At 37.8% G+C, this 22,382-nt stretch overlaps 1 protein-coding gene across 1 annotated transcript in view; it reads left to right on the forward strand.

The window, feature by feature from the left end:
• LOC128224564 (U3 small nucleolar RNA-associated protein 6 homolog) overlaps positions 1–22,382 on the forward strand; it is a 72,961-nt gene that overhangs the window by 46,289 nt on the left and 4,290 nt on the right. The window contains exons 14-16 of the mRNA XM_052934455.1: positions 8,897–8,973; positions 13,238–13,315; positions 16,011–16,196. Of these exons, the coding sequence (XP_052790415.1) occupies positions 8,897–8,973; positions 13,238–13,315; positions 16,011–16,196 (341 nt within the window). The remainder of the gene's footprint in view (positions 1–8,896; positions 8,974–13,237; positions 13,316–16,010; positions 16,197–22,382) is intronic.

The raw sequence follows: 22,382 nt of genomic DNA on the forward strand, positions 1-22,382 counted from the left end.
ACATGGTGTTGTCAAAATGTTTTATCATGGAGGAGAGGAATAGGGCAGACCCACCTTTGCCCCATTTACAAATGAGAAAAATGGATAATGCCTTCATGTGGCATTCCAACATGATATGTGACATCAACTTTTGAAAAGTTATTTATCTAAACATGAATGGCCATATTAAGAGGCTTTTAGGAATTGATGGCATGAGATCCCTTGTCAATATCCCTCATTATGATAATAGTGTTAGTAGTCCAGATAACAAAATCACTTTGTGAGTTCATTTAGCTTATCCTTCGATGATCTGGTTCATTATTAATTATACCCACTAGTGACTGGAGTCTGACAGATGGGTCAGTCATCATGTTTAAATATGATCTATCAAATAAAGTGCAGTGTGACAGTCTTACAGAAAATTATCTGCCCAATTTCATTAGATCTCCTTATCACTTACAGTGGAAATGTTAGGATTTATTGAAAGTTTTTCGCTGAATAATGTTGTCACACTAAGATTTGTTTATTTGTTCTGTCAGATCTTAAAGAGCCCTTTCAGACAATCCATTGGAAGAATTTGATTACAAACTCTTGATATAAGATTCTTACAACACTGTATCCATTGCTTTTAGGCAGATCACCCCTAAAGCAAACAAAAATGTTGCAACATGTTTAAGATAACAATTTAATTAAGTTGATTCCCACAACAGTAACAATTTTTCGTCTTTACCATATCAATCCCATAATAATACAAGAGCAATTCAAAAGAAAGAGTATTAAATTTGGGCAAACAGATTAGGATTTTCCTGGAAATGCAATGTTTCTGCTATGTTTTTGCTAATTGTTTCAGTGCTGCGTGTTTATAAATTTTGACTCGTACATGAACAAGAACTTTTTTTTTTTGTCAAACAAGTTTGTCAGTGGTGTACACATTCCAAATTTGCAGTTGTCCTTAAGAGCATTTATACAATGTTTGAAGTTTCTTTGCTTCAGTAGGATGGATGTGTGTCACACACATGTTTACAGTGCAGGTTTTATGTGACACGGTGATCCTGCAAAATCTTCACTTTGTGACAACATCAAAATTTCCTGCCCCCTGATGCTTCTCCATGTCTTACTTGTCACTGGCTTGAGCTTGGAGATTAAGGATGGTCTTTGATAGCCACTGTCTGATATGCATGTTTTGTGCTATGTTTACATGGTCAAACATTTAAAACGTAGTGCTGCAATCACTTATATAAAAAAAATTCTTTGCTTTGGAATAAGGCCATACTTGTTCAAGATTGGTCATTTTTGTGACGCCTGAAAAGATGACATATAGGGGTTACTTTTGTCGGCAGTGGCGTCGGCGGTGGTGGCGTCAGCGGCGGTGGCGTCCGCGTCCCATTTTCGCTTGTCCGGGGTATATCTCCTAAACTATTAGTGGTATCAACTTGAAATTTCATATGTAGATAGATCTAATTGAGGGCAAGTGCAGTGCACAAGAACTGTTACTCTTGCTTCCATATTTTTAGAGTTATTGCCCTTTGTTATTTTTCATGCTTAAAGTTTTGTCCGGGGCATATCTTGTAGAATATAAGAGTTATCAACTTGAAACTTCATATGTAGATAGATTTCATGGAGGGCAAGTGCAGTGCTTAATAATAGTTACTCTTGCTTTCTTAGTTTTAAAGTTATTGCCCTTTGTTAATTTTCATGCTTAAAGTTTTGTACGGGGCATATCTTGAAGAATATAAGAGGTATCAACTTGAAACTTCATAGCTAGATAAATCTCATTGAGGGCAAGTGCAGTGCACGAGAACTGTAACTCTTGCTGCCATATTTTTAGAGTTATTACCCTTTGTTTATTTTCATGCTTAGGTTTTGTCCGTGGCATATCTCTTATTTCTCAATGTCATTGACTTCAGTATTTATTGTGCTCATTTTTGCTTATATAACCAATTGCTTGCTCCTGGCTTAACGTTGTTACCTTTAGTTGAAATTCCACCTACACTTGAAAGTTAAATGGCAACATCATTGTCTATAAATGAATAAAATGCCAATCTAACAGCTATAATGTGGACAGTAAATAATTCGTCAGGCGACACATCCGACTCTAGTTTATCTTATAATAAGTGTTCATCAATGGAATGTGCAAACTAGCCAAACGATAACTTGTGGATAACTTACATTGCTTAGGATCTATTGTCTAGTGGTTTACACACTGGTCTGTCAGAGGTTCAATCCACAGACTCACCACTAAAAAATAATTGTCAATTTCCAGGAGGGGTGTTAAATGGGGGTCCCATCGTGACCGTGCTATACCTTTATCCTTTCTTGGGGTGTTTTGATACCAATATAAAGACTTAGTAGAGCTTCACTTGTACATTAAGATAGGGCTCTTCATTTTCATACTGCCAACTGTTAGCATTAATGACCCTTTAATGGTGAATGTGAGTACTAAAGATGTATTGTAAAGTAACATTGTAGACTCATTAATCGTTTGAGGAGTTTGAACTTAAGTTTTGGTAGAAGTGGAACTTGTATTAATAGGGAATGCTTTCCACAATGTCTGCAAGCTGTCACTTAATTCTGAAGGTACACTACTTGTATGTTTGTCATCGATAGTAACAGGCTTACAAGAGATGCAATTAGTGGTAACATTTATTGTGGCGTCTTATTCAATTATTTAATGAAGACTTAATTACTATGTACTTGCAGACAGATGCATTTAACTTAATTACTTAATTCCATTGGGAGGCACCGTATATGAGCTCAGTTGTTATTTGTTCTTGCTCAGGCCTCATGAAGATCCTCCCTCTCTGTCTAGTGGGGTGAAACCATGAGGGACCCAAGTGACATTGTACAAAGAAGCAGGTAGACCAACTTCATTTTAATCCCTAGGTTTGGAGGTTTGTTCCTGCTTGCTTAGTACCACCCTCGTACAAATAGGGCCTTGATTCTGCTTGCCTTAGTACCACCCTCGTACAAATAGGGCCTTGATTCCGCCAGAGGTGGTGACAACTTGAGCTGACCCCACTTCAGAATCTGAGAACGTTTTGAAACAGAAAATGTTCCTCACCCACCCATAGGGTTTTAAGTTGGAACCTACTTGAAGATTTTGAAGATGTTTAACATTTGGATTAATGATCAAACGAGAGTGAAATAAGAGAATGTTAGTGTTTGCAAGTGTTTGGCAGTGGTATATTGATTTGGATTCAAGGACTATTTTTAATGGTTTCATTCCTGTTTTGATCTAATGATGTGTAATCATCATTCTCTTGAAATAGAGTACAAGTTTGAAGTGCCGTGTTTTGAACATGGCTAGTACGAGTCAACACGCAGATATTAGGAAACTCTGACGTAAATTATTCAGATGTTCGATAATCAATAAATTGAAGCAAATAATGTTTAGTCCAGTGTCCAAATAATGTTGACATTTCAAATATAATGAGAAAAACATTGAACTATTTTTTGGACAAGGCCATGCTTTGGAGGCATTGAAACCAATGTTATATTGCTGCAAGGCCTAGCTTGCACAGAAGTAACCAATAGTTACTGTTCTTAGGGCATAATTATGTTGCTATATAATTCTTAGTGCCCATTGCCAATTAGCACCAGTGTTGATCATGACCATTGTGGGTGCAACTGCCATTGTCAATTAAGGTTCCAATGTTTGATTCCTAGTCCAAGGTCACATTCTCAAGGTCACTTTCAGATATGCATGGCCTTACTGTTCATACACAAATGGTCAACGTAATAGATAAAATTAATGTCTGCAATAATGATGTTATAAATTGAAAGGCTGGTTAGTTTGAAATGCTGTTCAGGCTTTTGTAGGCAATCGTAACCATCTGTAACTTTGTCTTGCACAAATATATATGCTTATAGTTAATGTAAGCACTTCCTGATTGTTAGCTGTCTTGCACTTCGGGGGCCATTCATCACTTACAGTGGCAGCTCTTGTTTTTTGCAAAAATGATATTGACTTTGTTTTTGCATATGGCATTTGTTTGGAAAGATTTATGCATCAATATTAACAATATGCACCTAGTATATTTGGGAAGGTAGTTAATATACCTGGAGAAAAAAACTGCTGTTGATTTAATGGCACAGCATGTTATTAGGACCATAGAAAAATTGCAGATTAGGCTGTTGATTGTGTGAGATTTATTGGTTTACACGACCATAAAATGAAGTGGCACTATACACAATATCATTCCTATCAAGGCCCGACTTCCTACTTCAAGGGGTGGAAGCAAAAAGTTTCTGAGCGACATTAAAGAAAGAACCAGATAGGAGCTTGTTGCTCTTGCCTGTCAATTTATTCAGTGGACTTGTGTTTCGGTGATAATCTGCGCCCTTTTTTGGCAGATTATCCACAGGAATCAATTGAACTGTGGTCGTCCAATTCTGTATCAAACTTTCAGACCCAAGGTTTCATTATATTTGTTTTGTCTGCAGGTTTTGTGCAAGACACATGCAGAGCGCAAGTTATAAATTAACTTTTGTAAGTTTTGGTAATCCATTTGCACCAGAATGGTATTTAAAAGTGTGAGAACATTGCTTTATGTGACGTAAAGAAGATAAATTATTAGAAGGATAGAATTAATAACGGGGTGCAAAGGAATTAGAAAGAACTTGGTAGCCTTCTGTGGTATAATTATTCAGTTCTCATTTTATAGTTATTGATAAAACCTTTTTCAGAGGCCACTAAGAGAGTCATAAGCATAATACACCAGTCCTACAGTACATAATGGCAGTTTCTAAATGGTATATAAATTTGCATCTTTTGGCAGTGAATTCTGTCTTAGGAACGTCAATTCAAAAACGTCTCAGCTATGACTTTACCTTATCAGCCAAATGCCAGGACAACCAACTTTGGATTAATTTTCATGGCTGTTATAATGGTGCAGTGGCCTTTTAAAATCCTGATTAAGTGGTGTGTTAAAACGAAAAAACTGTTTGGTTTAATAGCATTAGACGCTCTCAAAATTTCACCAAATGTACTTTTCAATCACCTGTACCTTCTTAAATTTCATTGCCAGAAAAGCATTGTAAATCTGAATGTTTTCTGATGATTTTCTTCTCTCTTTTGTTATTACAAGTGTTGAGATGACAACCAATTTGTTCATTCTATTGTTACATGAACAGAAGTAAGATGTTTTTCACAGCTGGCAAAAAATCTGACAGGATTATTGTTAATAAACAGCCAGCCTCTCATCAGCACTCTGACAGTCTTTAGGGTTTTTTTCTCTTCTAGAATGTAAGCTGTTACTTGTAATAATTATTCTTCCTGTTTGTATTCTTTAGAGAACGAGGATGATTTATTGCTGTCATAAAAGCTTTTAAAAGAATTGAATAAAAATTCTTGTTTCAATTAAAAATGAATTTAATTTAAGCTTTGACATAGTGTAGACATCTAGGATTACTTTGGTTAAGCAAAAAATGTTCTAGCAAACATGAATATTTTATATGACAAATTAAGTGCCAATTTGCCAGCTTTTAACAGTGCCCGTTGGCTCCAGCGATGACCCGATATGGTCTATTGTCAGTCACGGATGTGCGAAGGGACAAACTTACTCATCTACCATACAGAATTGAAACAACAGCTTCATTGATATTGGTGTCATCGATTCATTTATTGTTATCGCCCTCCTGCAAGGACATTAGGCATTAATCTTAAGTTATATCAGAAATTTCCTTAATTATTTAGTTTATCTAAGTGGACATCTTCCAGTTTGAAGGCATGCCACAATGAATTCAAGAGTGAATATTGTGTGACCCTAAGTTGACCTTTTAAAGTTTAAGAGCAGGCTTCAGATGTTCTGCTTCAAATGCAAGTTCGCCTTTTAACTCTGTTTGAAGTATTTTCTGTTGAAGGTGGTTGCATTTGCGGTTTTCGCTTGCTCTCCATTTCTCTTCTATTTATGGCAACAGTTCATATCTGTTATGATTGCCTAAAAGTGGATACTAAAATTGCTTTCTTTCTACCACAAGAGCAATAGCAAAAGCTTGTAATTTCCTCTGCTGTTTCTGCAGATTCTAGTACAACTTTTGTAACTGTTGGCTCTGCTATGCTGCTGCTGCCTTCATCTTTGATGTTCATCAGCCCAATTGTTTTGCAAAATTGTCATTGCTTGTTCTAGATGTTCATGTAGTCAGCTATATTTCTTTCAGCAATTGCTAATGCTGCTGTGATGCTGTCACTGACTTAGCCTTTCATCTGTTTCTTATGTTGCTGATCTAGCTAGTACAGAAGCTACTTCTACTGCTAACGATGCTTCTGTTGTATTGTCTTAGCTGTTTAGCTGCTGTTGACTCTGTTTGATATGCTGCTATTGTGGCCCTGCCACGCCCTGTACCTTCTAATGTTGCAATTACTTCTTTAGCTATTGTTTTAACATTGACACAATTATGCTTGTAATGCAGTTAGAGGAGTCCTTACATTGCATCCTCCTGTACCTTCTGAAGTTGCAATTAAAGCTTTATCTATGCTTTATCATTGACATTTTCTGGTAATGCAGCTGCATCAGGTGCTTGCTACATCCTGAGCCTTCTGAAGTTGCTGTTACTGCTTTATCTATTGCTTTATGCATAAATATTTGCTGCTAATGCAGCTGGTGCTACTACCATGCCACCTCCTGTAACTGGAAAAGTTGCAATTACTGCTTCATCTATTGCTTTAGCACTGACATTTGCTGCTAATGCAGCTGGTGCTACTACCTTGCAAACTCCTGTGCCTTCTTATGTTGCAATTACTGCTTTATCTATTGCTTTAGCACTGACATTTGCTGGTAATGCAGCTGGTGCTACTACCTTGCAAACTCCTGTGCCTTCTTGTGTTGCAATTACTGCTTTATCTATTGCTTTAGCACTGACATTTGCTGGTAATGCAGCTGGTGCTACTACCTTGCAAACTCCTGTGCCTTCTTATGTTGCAATTACTGCTTTATCTATTGCTTTAGCACTGACATTTGCTGCTAATGCAGCTGGTGCTACTACCTTGCAACCTCCTATGTCTTCTTATGTTGCAATTACTGCTTTACATATTGTTATATTATTATTATTATTACAGATTTTTTTCCCAACATCGATGGCAATTGTAATGAAGAAGCATTGCTTTCATGAAAAACAAAAATTTGGAAATAATAAATGATAAAAGGTTGTTTTGTGTTTTTGCTCTTTATAGTTCTACAGAGCGTTGAGTTTAAAAAATAATAATCTTGATATAAATTATTTTGCTTGGATGTTCACTTCAATGTTTTTCTTGTTGAAAGTTTACGTGAATTAGACATTATTTATTGTTTTAGAAAATCCTAGGCTACCAATAAATACTTTCGCTCTATTTTCGCTACATTTCTTACACAGCACCATCTACTCAGGCAATATTTATGATGGTGAGATATTTCTACACCAGAAGTCATTTCAATCAGATAGTCCTATTGCCATCAGTCTCTGTCAAAATTCGGGGATGATTTACACAATTTTCTGACTTGTAATTAAAGAAACAATGCACTGTGGAATTAGATTTCTTGGCTGATAAGCCCCATTTTCTGCTACTGTGCCAGGATGAATTCCGTAGAGTATGGGACCGAATATTTTTTTGTGGATTTGACATCGGAAGCTGAAATGATTATTGTGTTAAGCATCCCTTATAATTCATATTTAAATGAAATCATTTTTATGATTGCTTTTTAAAATGTTTGGCAAAAACATTGGTGTTTTCTGCCCTGTTAGAAGTGTTTTCCTGTAGCCAGTTATTGAGTCTATTGCATGGTCATTTTATAACAACTTTCATAATGGGAGAAATTTGCGTTGATGTTTGTAATGTCATATTGTGGTAATTCCTTCGCTGAAAGCTCATTTGAAACCTCTTGAGACACTGGACATATAAGGGCAATCAGGAAATGGATCGGTCAGCAAATGGACAAACAATCCCAGCCCCCAGAACCATTATCCCCACTAATAATATTCATGTCCCAGCATTGAAAAAACTGCAGGCATGCTTAGTATGACATATTGAAAATTAATCAGTCGTAGAGTATGAAAAATAACTGTTCGCCAAAACATAGTCAGATTAATTCAGCAATTAATTAAAAATGTCAAGGGAGCAAGCGAGATTGCCCATAACTGGGAATGTGTTGAATGACTTGCGTGCAGACGGAACTAATAGTAATGCGATTAATGGCTGTCCAGTGGAAGCTGCCCGCAATAATTGTGTTTGTTTTCTCAGGGAAAGGCAGTCAGCTGCACACAGTGAAAATAAATAATGGGTAAATATGGATATTTACCAGGAATTTGTGGGCTCAGGCAATTGAGAGGTTAATCAATTGATTGACACACATGCCAGGAATGCCAATGTGTTCTAAACTTGGTCATAAACATTTATATTGCTCTGGCATGCAAGAAAGAGGAACTTCTTTCATTGTTCATCAAGGATGTTATTCTATAGTAATTGCTTTTGGCTGCAATGTTTATGATTTGTGGTTCATATTTTGCACGCTACAAGTTGTTTTTGCCCATATTATTTCCACCTCAGAAATTGTTACGAATATTGTCAGGAAGGCAAATTTAGCAAAAACATGTTATTTTATATACAAAAGTGGTACAAAAATATTTGTTTCAATAATTTGGTACATATTTTGATGACATATTTGAACAGGCAAATTACATTGGTCTTAACATGCTTTGGCTGTCTTAATATGAAACAATGTTTCCACCCGAATTTTGAACTTTCTGGGTTGCAGGAGTGGTCAGGGAGCTACAAAATTGTACCCGGTTTCTGATATTATAATGATAAATGTTCAACGTTTTCAAAGCATGACATGTTCTTACATCGAGTGAGAGTGGCATAACGAACATCCTCGATGCTCTGTTTCATTGTGAAACAATTTTTTCGACTAAAGCTCTAATTGTGCCATTTTGTGTATTTCAGGAGAGGTGTGGAAGCTGTACATCAATGCTTGCCTGGACCTCATACAGAAGGCCGGGAAACAGTCCCTGCAGGAGAAGGTGGGTGGGTGGTTACCATGGTCACCAGCAACAAATTAGGGCAGGACTAGCAGAATGAGTAATGTCAAAAAATTGAAACCAGGAAATGGCAAAAGCCCAAAACATTTGAAATAGAACAGGCTCACATAGGAACATCACATCCTCTCCGACCAGGATGTAAGGCAGATGCAGTATTAATCCTAATGTTGGAAAATCAACACATTTTTCAATTATGAGAATGTTGAAAATAAAAACTTGGAACTAACACCCATTACTCTAAATGGTCGATGTTTGGTGGCATTTCCATTTTGTGTATGTGGTATTTCACAGGGCGAGAATTCAACCAAAATGATTCGTTAACTTATTGCTGTACTTCAGAATCAAATGCCTGCTTGTTATACGATGCTGCATGCAAAACTAGTATAAGTTAAGGCAGATTATACGTTAACATGTGAAATTAATTCAATTACTGATTGAAAAACTAGTCATGCTTATAAACTTGTAAACTGTTCAGTGTAATGGCAGACGAGACGACGGCAGTCCTTTACATTTAATTGGATATTCCATAGCTGTTCATTGATTGTTCAAAATAAACCCAGTAATTACCACATTTTTTTCATTCGCTTAATATTGTTGCTTACTTAAAATTAAGACGTTGAATTGTCCCTCTCGTTCTCATTCATGAAATTGTATTGTGAATTACAGTATTTTACATAAAACCTATCATTGAAATTGTTCAGATTAGACGCATACGTTCACTGAATGAAGAATGCCACAGCCATGCATATTTTTTTGTATTAATAATTTTTAAATGTATTGCACTTAAATTTCAATAAAAATGAAGTTAAAAATGGAAGAAACATTGATTAAAAATAGCTGCGTGAATATAACTGCTCATTGTGAACATCGTGATTGTTCCTATATTATCTGATGGGCAGTTTTATTGCAAGAAGAATATCTGTCTGAATTAAAAAACTACCTTACCAGCATGCTTCATTTGAAGTTGGCTTGTACTTACATAGGGCCACAACTTCACAAATACTTAGTTTTGACTTCCTGGACCCACAGTTTCAGAGCCTTACTGGGCCCACAGTTACAGGGCCTTACTGGACCCACAGTTTCAGGGCCTTACTGGACCCACAGTTACAGGGCCTTACTGGACCCACAGTTTTAGGGCCTTACTGGATTCACATTTTCAGGGCCTTACTGGACCCACAGTTTCAGGGCCTTACTGGACCCACAGTTACAGGGCCTTACTGGACCCACAGTTTCAGGGTCTTACTGGACCCACAGTTTCAGGGCCTTACTGGACCCACAGTTACAGGGCCTTACTGGACCCACAGTTTCAGGGCCTTACTGGACCCACAGTTTAAGGGCCTTACTGGACCCACAGTTTCAGGGCCTTACTGGACCCACAGTTTAAGGGCCTTACTGGACCCACAGTTTCAGGGCCTTACTGGAGCCACAGTTTCAGGGCCTTACTGGACCTAGAGTTTCAGGGCCTTACTGGACCCACAGTTTAAGGGCCTTACTGGACCCACAGTTTCAGGGCCTTACTGGACCCACAGTTTAAGGGCCTTACTGGACCCACAGTTTCAGGGCCTTACTGGACCTAGAGTTTCAGGGCCTTACTGGACCCACAGTTTAAGGGCCTTACTGGACCCACAGTTTCAGGGCCTTACTGGACCCACAGTTTAAGGGCCTTACTGGACCCACAGTTTAAGGGCCTTACTGGACCCACAGTTTCAGGGCCTTACTGGACCCACAGTTTAAGGGCCTTACTGGAGCCACAGTTTCAGGGCCTTACTGGACCTAGAGTTTCAGGGCCTTACTGGACCCACAGTTTAAGGGCCTTACTGGAGCCACAGTTTCAGGGCCTTACTGGAGCCACAGTTTCAGGGCCTTACTGGACCTAGAGTTTTAGGGGTGGGGTGGTAGGTAGGGTTTGATCAACAGTTTAATGGGTGGGGTGATAGGAAGGGTTTGATCCATAGTTTAGGGTAGGGGTGGTAGGTAGGGTTTGATCCACAGTTTTAGGGGTGTGGTAGTAGATAGGGTTTGATCCACAGTTTTTAGGGGTGGAGTGATAAGAAGGGTTTGATCCATAGTTTTAGGTGTGGGGTGGTAGGTAGGGTTCCATAGTTTAGGTGTGGGGTGGTATGTGGGGTTTGATCCACAATGTTAGGGGTGGGGTGGTAGGAAGGGTTTGATCAACAGTTTTAGGGGTGGAGTGATAGGAAGGGTTTGATCCATAGTTTTAGGTGTGGGGTGGTAGGTAGGGTTCCATAGTTTAGGTGTGGGGTGGTATTTGGGGTTTGATCCACAATTTTGGTAGGAAGGGTTTGACCCACAGTTTTAGGGATGGGGTGGTAGGTAGGGGTTGACCCACAGTTTTAGGTGCGGGGTGGTAGGTAGGGTTCCATAGTTTAGGGGTGGGGCAGTATGTTGGGTTTGATCCACAGTTTTAGGGGTGTGGTGGTTGGAAGGGTTTGACCCACAGTTTTAGGGATGGGATGGAGGGTTATTGTCCCACAGTTTGGGGGGGGGTAGGTAGAGTTTGTTCCACAGTTTTAGGGTGGTAGATAGTGTTTGATCAGCAGTTTTAGGGGTGGGGTGGTAGATAGTGTTTGATCAGCAGTTTTAGGGGTGGGGTGGTAGATAGTGTTTGATCAGCAGTTTTAGGGGTGGAGTGGTAGATAGTGTTTGATCAGCAGTTTTATGGGTGGGGTGGTAGATAGTGTTTGATCAGCAGTTTTAGGGGTGGGGTGGTAGATAATGTTTGATCAGCAGTTTTATGGGTGGGGTGGTAGATAGTGTTTGATCAGCAGTTTTAGGAGTGGGGTGGTAGATGTGTTTGATCAGCAGTTTTAGGGGTGGAGTGGTAGGTAGGGTTTGATCCACAGTTTTTAGGGGTGGGGTGATAGGTAGGGTATAATCCACAGTTTAGGGGGTAGGGTTTAATCCACAGTTTAGGGGTGGGGAGTAAGGTTCAACAGCTGGTGGGTATTTATGTGAGGCAGTTGGGCTAGGTTAAGCAGGTGGTTGGTACTTCTGTGGGGCTGTTAAGAAAGTTTCAACGGCTAGAGTATTTTTGTGAGGCTGTTAGGAAAGGTTCAATGGCTAGGGTATTTTTGTGAGGCTGTTAGGAAAGGTTCAATGGCTAGGGTATTTTTGTGAGGCTGTTTGGTAAGGTTTAACATCTTGGGTATTTTTGTGAGGCTGTTTGGTAAGGTTAAACAGCTCGGGTATTTTTGTGAGGCTGTTAGAAAAGGTTCAATGGCTAGGGGTTTTTTTGTGGACTGTTTGGTAAGGTTAAACATTTTGGGTATTTTTGTGATGCTGTTTGGTAAGGTTAAACAAATTATTTTTAAACTGTGGCCTTGCCTTCCTTACAGCCAAAGAAATATGGAGCACCTTGGAACTTTTTACATTTGCGTTAGGATTATTACCACTCTCATTGAAAATATGATAAATCCCTGCTAGTATGGTGTTAGCTTATTAAAACCTTTCGAGTTACCAATTATTTTGATTGCAAACATCCTGGAGAGCTGACAGGCAGGCATTATCTGATGAGAAAGGTTCAGTCCTGGGTTTGTCAATATGAGAGGCTTATAATTGTTACCTCATTGTTAGTGCAAAATTATTAATTGCATAATGCAAGATTGCTGTCAGAATAATCTGTTTTCTGCTTGGCCCGGTTAAGTGAATAAACCATTAAATTATTAAAAAATATAGTGTCATGCAAGTTGATGTCAGAATGTTAAAAGAATGCATTGAGACATGTTTTTAATCATTAATGAATTATGGAGAAAATCTGTCAGTGTTTCAAGGCCCTAGCACAAATCATAATTATATATCATATTATTTTGTCGTTTTTCATTGGTCATTACATGGCTGGTCAATTTCTGTCAGATATGAGTTCTCTGAAAGGAGATATTCATTACTGGCTTCCAGATATGTTTTTGCCATTTTCTGATTTCATTATATGCTGTTAAACATTTATGAGAGGCAACTCTGGTGGAATGTTGGATGCCTATTAATAATAACAGTCTTGAGCATGGTTTGACAAGTTTTCTCCACGAAATGAAAAATATTCTTGTATCACAAAGTCAGTATAATTTATACCAGCATTAAGTGAGGTATGATTTAGTCATCTTTAGCCTTCCAGCATCTTATGGCAACTTAAGGTCGTCTGCTTTTTAAATTTAACAATTTTCATCCAATCATGACCAAACTTTGTCACAAGACTAACTAATATTTAACATGTTTCTTATACACATTACAGAGACTAGAGCGTGCCCTATTGGTGTTTGAGGAAGCCAGGGATGTAGGACATCTTACACCAGACCTCTATGCCAAATGGGTATGTTGAGCAGGAATTAGATTTGTAAAACCAAAAACATGGTCATTGTTTTCTTCAAATTGGTAGGTGTTCGAGGATATTGTCCTGCTCAGTAATAACACTGAAGCTGTCTAACCCCTGGCCCTCATAATGGCCTCAATGCCATACAGGATATCCATTTGTAAAACCAAAACCGTCTTCCTTCTTTGATGTATATGCCAAATGCAGTCATTGAAATTAGTCTTTTGGATGATCAAACCCAAATTCATATACTAGTGCTTGGCATTACATTTTTGAACAAGCCCTGCTGTATAAATCCCGGCATTTTAGCAAGCCCAGAAAGCATTTTACCAGTGCAGGGCTTGACCACTATACAAAATGACCCAGGTTTCCACCTCAAGGGTCAAGGTCAAATTCTAAGGTCAAACTGGCAATTCTACAAAATTTTAATGGTTTAAGGTCCCCATAATAAGCATCTTTTGTTATTTTCGGATCCTTGCATGCTTTTTGAAACTGTCTTCTTCATTGTCCTTGAATAATCCTAGCCAGTAATGTGATTGACTCTGCCCTGCCACAGTAACACATCTACATCAGATTTTCTTGATTGGGTTACAGGAAGTGAAATGAAATCGACTTCTTTGTTAAATTGTTCTTTTATGCCGCATTTTCAGGACTGCACTTGGTTCAATCAGGCTTTCACTACGACCCTGGGGCGGGAACGCTTGATTGTTTTCTTGGAGAAAGCAATTTAGTGTAATTTCCTGACATCCGTTCTGTGTAATGAAAACCCCCATATTCGGACATACTCATTTTAATTTTCCGTCTGAGCCAGGCTTTGCAAGAGCGGCAGAAAATTAATTTAGCGGTGAGAATTCTACAGGATAAATGTCTTTCCCATAGGGGGTTGTGCAGGCCATCTGTCTGTCTGTCTGTAAGGATGGATGGAAAGATGCTGAATGGTTTTAAATTTAACTTCACAGGAATGATAAATACCAGGCCTAGTTGTGTATTAACATTGGCATGTTCTGCTCTGGTTATATTCCATATAGTTATTCGTCTTTGATTTTTTTTAACATCACGTGGCCAATAGAGTTTCCGGCTCGGCACAGTGACTCACCATTATAAGTACTTTTTTCTTACATAGATAGTTTTCCAATCACAATCATAGTGTCTGACTGGTGGCCATATTGGATATTGTGATCACAAAATTTGGCTTAAATACATTGCTCAATAATTTTTCACAGGGTTATGGCCCTTTGATTTTTACGTATATTCCAGGATTTATTATTCATTATGAATAGCTGTGCATTGCATAAAACATTTAACAAACGCATCCAAGATGGCTTACTGGTGACAAAGGGAGAGATGTTTTCCCTAGAAACTATCTCTAGTTCTCATTACTCTTAATATTTGATCATGATTTTAAGGTAATACGTCTTATCTTTGTGATAGAATAGGTTCATTTATTGAAAAATTTGATTCATGGAATACAATACAAATATATCTTTATTTGTTGTTAATGTATCCCCAAACTACTCTTTTGGGGCCGTATGATGTGTTGCAGCTCTTTGCTTCAAGTTTTTGGTATGTGTTAGACAGGGAAAATCCCATTTATAAACAGTAAATGATTACGCTCATTTTCCGCATCCACTTCCGTTTCAGTTAATAGATTGCTGGAAAAGAAATGCTGGGTAATTGAAGTTAGCCAAGGAAGCTCTATCAAGTCTGAAGTTATTGCATTTGATGAAATATATTAGGCAATTTGTGGATGCTGGGGCTGTTTTAGAATGATTATCACGTAAATAGGGATTACAAAAAATAAACTCCCGAAATTATATTACACAAACAAGAATTTATGGATGCTGACTATAAATATTTTTGCTCTGAGTTGCATGACATGAAACACTTTTGAGAGAAGAAATGTACAACTTCGTAGACAAACTATCAGACTTATTACCATTTTGTTAATGTAAATAAATAAACAATATTGTTCTTCAAAATTGATGGTCAGGCCTGCAGTTGTATGAACAAAATTGTTAATAATACATATTTTGAGGCTTTCAAATAATTCTGTATGGTTGTATGTAGAGGTTTATCGTGTTTCAGTGTACTTAACATTATCTACACAAGATAATTTGATAATAAAAGTACATTTCAGAGTAAAAATAAATATTATCAACTTATATCCATACAGATAAACCTTTTCCCAAACTGTTACCTTAAGCTGTGGTGGTCCGTCCAGGGGACATAACTCTGTGTTTAAGAATGGTAATAAAGAATGATTTCAAACTTTTCTGTCTTAACAGACTGACCTCGGATTTGTTTAAATCTTATTTTGTCATATTGCATTTACAGACTGACATTCTCCAGAAGGCTGTCCTTTCATTTGAGCCCAGAGGTCTTATGGTCTATCCAGGGAACATAATTCTGTACAATGAGGATTATAAAAAAATATCAACTTTTTTAACATTTTCTACAGACAGGCCTTTTTCAAGACTGGTTTTCCAAACTAGGCCATGGAAGGTTGAAGTGCTGCTGTGAAGTCTACAGAAAACATCTCTCTTTGTATGTGTTTGGATATAAAATATACTTTTATTTACAGACTGACCTCCTCCAGAAGACCTCCCTTATTGAGGCACTGGAAGTGTGGAATGCAGCTCCTGGGGACACCACTCTGTTTTATAAAACCAACCCTTTTAACGTTCTTCCTTTACAGACTGACCTTCTACAGAAGACTGGCTCCCTCACAGAGGCCCTGGAGGTGTGTTGTGCAGCTCTTGAGGTCCATCCAGGGGACATTACTCTGTGGGAGAAGAAACTCTCCCTCATGATAACAGTTGGAAAGGACCTCAATATGATACAAGACACGCTAGACGGTGCAAGGAAAAACATCCCAAAGAAGGTTTGTATTTAGCTAGTCTGTTTAAAGGATACTGAACATATGGTATTGTCCAAGCCTTGGTGTTGTTATCTCAGTCATTGTAAGTATTATGAAAAATGCTGAAAACTTGAATGTTGGCCATAATGAGGAAAATACTACAGGTACTGTTTGCAATTAAATGTAGCAAATTCAGTTGAACAAAACATGATAACTATGGTATTTTGCACTGAAGAGAACAGCCTCACCTATGGCTTCAGACAGTCAAATTCAAAAGAATTCTTATGAGACTTTGTACACATCCTCACCATTCAATCTGACTGATTTTTTTTATCTCTGTCTTCAATCGCTGTTGAGTTATGCCCCTTTTTGGAGAGAAAAAACAACAACAGGCAAGCATTGGTGTTTGCTCTGCACCACTCTTGTTGCGTTTTTGTTTTTTTTCAAATTGGTCCACTAGGAAAATCTGAGTAGTCAGCAAAGATGTTTTTTTGCATTGCAGGTATTTCCAAAATTTACATTCTTGAATTATTGTTCCAAGCTTTGAATATTATGTGCCATGCTAAAGGTGGAATCTCTTCAGACTTTGAACATGTTGTGTAGTGTTACACGCTGTGCAGCTTGCCCTGCAAAGGTTTTATGTACTTTCATGTCACTATTAGTATGTCAGTATTTTAGGAATTGATAATCGGTGTCGTTTTTTTTACAATTAAAACAAGTTATTACTGAAATTGAAACCATTGAGTTGTCACAGTGGGCAAGATTTGGTAAACCTCTCTTGACATTCGGGCGTATTGTTGAAGATTAATTCTGACAAATGATGCATTAATTCTTTGATATCCTTTTGATTTTTTGGAAATTCAATTAGTTCTGTGTCAACATTATTTTGAATATTAATATTCTGTATTTAAAATGCAAACAAAATCTTTTACTGTGCCTTGACATACGATGGAGGAACGAGCCCACCCATTTATGTGCGTTTACAAGGGAAAGCTTTATTGATAATTTAAAGAGCTGATCCAGAAATGATTACATAATTAAACTGACAGACAAGTCTTTGATATACAGATTTAAATCAAACTTGTTTTGGAGAACGAGGTATGAATACCCATTTCACTGTCAAAAAACGAGTGTCATTTTTTGTGCTCTCGATCAATGTTGTCTTCATTGGGATCTCAATAGATCAGTACCGGGCTTTAGATTAGGACATGGGGATATAGAGGATTGTGGTGATATTCGCTATAAATGTTTGGGACGGTTTGTTTAGGTGTCTGTGGATTGCTTACCACTTGAAAATGCATGACAGTATTGCCACTGCTGCGGTTGTTTATAGGGAAATTTTGTCTTTAGTACTTGTATGCACTTATGACGAAGCATATTGGCAACGTGCGCTGTTTATCAATGTTTGTTCAGGTTTACAGATGTGTTTATAAGGAAATTTTGGCCCTCAAATTCAGAACAAATCGAGTATTGTATACAAATAATTTGTTGGCATTGAATTGATGGCAAAAAAAAGCTAAGCTTCTGTTATTATCATGAACGAAAATATTGTCAATAAGAGGTGTGTGATTTCCTTTTTTTTCGTGGCAGAACCATTTAAAGCTGGTTTCAGTTAGAAGGTTATCATTCATGTCATGAAATGGCAGCAATTTTGAATTTGATCTCAAAGCTTTTACTATATTTTTTTCTATTATTTAAAAATACAACTAGGAAGGGTTTTGTACGTGGTGACAACCTTTTGATATAATAGTAGTGGGTATCATGCCATTGTGATGTCACTTTGTTTGGTCATCTACTTTAAAAAATAAGAAGCAAACTAATGTCATAGCCATTTTGTTGCCATGTGTTGACAGTGCTGTGTAGAACTTGTAAAATAAAAGTCAAGAAATTTACACTGAACTGGGTGTTAACAACAATCATTATATACCAAAGGTTAAGCAAGTGCCAGCATTTTAACTGAAAAATTTGTCAGCTGATCTGAGAGAAAAAGAGTTAGATGAAAACTTGAACCATGCGTGCAAAAACTTGAACCATGGCCAAACAAAAATCTTTGAAAATGTACAAAGAAACATGGTAACAAAGATACATGGTACAAATGTTGCCGAAGACTATATGCTTATGGACAGCAAAGCCCATAACTCTGTCATAAATCATTCTTGAGTAATGCTCTTTTTTACAAAAAAAGACAAGCATTGGTGTTTGCTCAGCCATACTGTTGTTGAATTATGCCCCTTTTGGGATGGAGAAAGCTGTAAAGCATTAGTGTTTGGTCTGTCACACTCTAGTTGAGTTTTGCCCCTTGTGCGATTGAAAAAAGCTGAGGAGGATTAGTGTTTGGTCTGCCACACACTTGTTGAGTTATGCCCCTTGTTGGACTGAGAACAGCTGTAGAGCATTGGTGTTTGCTCTGCCACACTTTGTTGAGTTATGCCCCTTGTTGGACTGAGAAAAGCTGTAGAGCATTGGTGTTTGCTCTGCCACACTCTTGTTGAGTTATGCCCCTTGTTGGACTGAGAACAGCTGTAGAGCATAAGTGTTTGCTCTGCCACAATCTTGTTGAATTATGCCCCTTGTGGGACTGAGACAGCTGTAGAGCATTGGTGTTTGCTCTGTCACACTCTTGTTGAGTTATGCCCCTTGTTGGACTGAGAAAAGCTGAAGAACATTGGTGTTTGCTCTGCCAAACTCTTGTTAAGTTATGCCCCTTGTTTAACCCAGAACAGCTGTAGATTATTGGTGTTTGCTCTGCCACACTCTTGTTAAGATATGACCCTTGTTGGACTGAGAAAGCTGTAGAGCATTGGTGTTTGCTCTGCCTCACTTTGTTGAGTTATGCCCCTTGTTGGACTGAGAAAAGCTGTAGAGCATTGGTGTTTGCTCTGCCACACTCTTGATGAGTTATGCCCCTTGTTGGACTGAGAAAAGCTGTAGAGCATTGGTGTTTGCTCTGCCACACTCTTGATGAGTTATGCCCCTTGTTGGACTGAGAAAAGCTGTAGAGCATTGGTGTTTGCTCTGCCACACTCTTGATGAGTTATGCCCCTTGTTGGACTGAGAAAAGCTGTAGAGCATTGGTGTTTGCTCTGCCGCACTCTTGATGAGTTATGACCCTTGTTGAACTGAGAACAGCTGTAGAGCATAAGTGTTTGCTCTGCCACACTCTTGTTGAGTTATGCGCTTTGTTGGACTGAGAAAGCTGTAGAGCATAAGTGTTTGCTCTGCCACACTCTTGTTGAGTTATGCCTTTTGTTGAACTGAGAAAAGCTATGGAGGATTAGTGTTTGGTCTCCCACACTCTTGTTGGGTTAAGTCCCTTGTTGAACTGAGGAAATGCTGTAGAGCATAAGTGTTTGCTCTGCACAATCTTGTTGAGTTATGCCCCTTGTTGGACTGAGAAAGTTGTAGAGCATAAGTGTTTGCTCTGCCACAATCTTGTTGAATTATGCCCCTTGTGGGACTGAGACAGCTGTAGAGCATTGGTGTTTGCTCTGTCACACTCTTGTTGAGTTATGCCCCTTGTTGGACTGAGAAAAGCTGAAGAACATTGGTGTTTGCTCTGCCAAACTCTTGTTAAGTTATGCCCCTTGTTTAACCCAGAACAGCTGTAGATTATTGGTGTTTGCTCTGCCACACTCTTGTTAAGATATGACCCTTGTTGGACTGAGAAAGCTGAAGAACATTGGTGTTTGCTCTGCCGCACTCTTGATGAGTTATGCCCCTTGTTGGACTGAGAAAAGCTGTAGAGCATTGGTGTTTGCTCTGCCGCACTCTTGATGAGTTATGACCCTTGTTGGACTGAGAAAAGCTGTAGAGCATTGGTGTTTGCTCTGCCGCACTCTTGATGAGTTATGACCCTTGTTGAACTGAGAAAAGCTGTAGAGCATTGGTGTTTGCTCTGCCGCACTCTTGATGAGTTATGACCCTTGTTGGACTGAGAAAAGCTGTAGAGCATTGGTGTTTGCTCTGCCGCACTCTTGATGAGTTATGACCCTTGTTGGACTGAGAAAAGCTGTAGAGCATTGGTGTTTGCTCTGCCACACTCTTGATGAGTTATGCCCCTTGTTGGACTGAGAAAAGCTGTAGAGCATTAGCGTTTTCATGGAGTTTTGTCCTGTTGGTTAGCTTGCGGTCACATTACTGAAACTACATCCTTCCCAACAGTATGTATGTAAATACTGTGGTGAAGCATGGAAACAACTCTTCCCACTGATCACTGCATAAGGACAATTAGTAGGATCAATTACACTGTGATATATCAAAACTCTCATAGGGAATGTTTTCAAGACAATTTAGTTATAACAATTTTTGCATTATCTATCTTGTACAAGAATAACAGAAATAATGACTACCATTGTTAAGTGCAAAAGTCATAATTGGCAGGAAAAAAAGGCCGACAGAGAATCAATTGGCACAATATGGGGCTTTCATATTTACCCTATGTTAACCTGTCAAAATTTGATATGAATATGGTAATATGAGCATGGCTCTATTCAAAAATTAATGATGGGATATTGAAAATCCTATTATCCCTCTGACAAATTGTGTTCACATGTTAACAATTGCAAGTTCCTCCATAGGAAACTAACAGGGCTTGATACTTTGGCGGGGCTTTATGAATTAAGAGTACAGACAACAAGTGCCCTGCACCGGGATTTCACCTGTACTGTTAAAGAAGAAAAGAATTATTTTCAGTATCAAAAGCGTACATATTCATTGTGTGTTTTCCGCCACTTATTGAGATATTTTGTTTTCAACAAGTTAGCACCAGAAATAAAGGTTTCCATTGTACAATTGTGTGAAATTTGGTTGCCTGGTGACCCAAGAGTACTTTTAAATCATGTGAATGTGTTAATAAAAAATATGTTAATATTACACCTATAAAAAAGATAACTAATATGCTGTTTTGGTCTTGAAAGAATGCAAAATCATTTCACTTCTTATTTTAGTTGAAATAAAGATCATAAAGAAAAACTTCTACAGTTTTATCTGTCATGTATGTTTGGTCATTTCATTTACATATTATTCAAGAGCAAGTCCTACCCTTCCAAATTATGCTAAAATTACATGGGATCACCAAGGAACAAAATTTAACAATAATGCTAATTACAGGTTATTTGTATACTGGTAAACTTAAATTTCATCTCAAGCAGATATGAACTTTACAAAGAAAGAAAGATTTCAAATTTCCATTCTTTCCACCCCACTTCATGACCCATACATTAATAGAAACTTATTTTTTGTTTAATGAAAGTGCCCTATGAATCAAACAAAAAGTTCAAAAAATAGAACCGTTCCATTGTACCGATAAAATCATTGACGTAATTGCAAGTTTCTATGAAGATTTGTTTTAAGTACTTTATTAGTTTGTAAAAAGATTATTTTTTTATAAACATCATAAAAGTATACCGGTACATGTAGATGATAACAGTTAAAGCGAAAATACCGGAACAAGGGAAACAACCCAGTGTGTTTCAGACTTGATCATTCTAAAGCAGTACCTTAACTACTGTCAACGTGTATTTCACAAATCTACATTTTTGTAATTATGTACACCATCTCAATCAAGTATATAGTATAAAAGCATATGTCTATAACATATTTGAAGGCAAGAATCAACTATTTTTACAGTAGTAATTTTGAAGAGACCATTACTGCTGATGGTATATTATGATGCATAGTGTTTCATAAAGGACTTCTGTCGAATACTTATATTTTGTTATTTTTGTCCCTGCATGATAACTATACAGAGTCATCAGAGAAAAAGGTGATGGAACTTTCATGACTAATTTGAGACCTTGGGAGTAAGCGATCTGGTATTGAAAGGTCATTATGGTAACCAATCAGGGAGCAATTAAACGAGGAATTTATTACAATTACACTCTGGTATGGGTCAAATAAAGCTTTGTTGTCATATGCCTGATCAATGGCAATAAACCATTAACACATGATTAGAGGTTGAACCTCGGAACCTGAATTATTTATTACATGGAAACATCAGTAGAAATAACCATGCGTAATGAAACAAGTGTATTTAAAGGTAATCCAATACTGTCCCCTATAATTACCCGAGATTTCATGAATGCCTTCCAGTAGTAAGTCCAGTGATTTATTGGTTAACATTCTATTTTTCTTATTGATTGAAACTATTTATGAACATAAATAAATACAGTAATCAATTGAAGCTTTCTTATCTCAGGCCAAGTAACTGTA

This window comes from Mya arenaria, chromosome 2 (assembly GCF_026914265.1).
Source record: "Mya arenaria isolate MELC-2E11 chromosome 2, ASM2691426v1".
Taxonomy (NCBI): Eukaryota; Metazoa; Mollusca; class Bivalvia; order Myida; family Myidae; genus Mya; species Mya arenaria.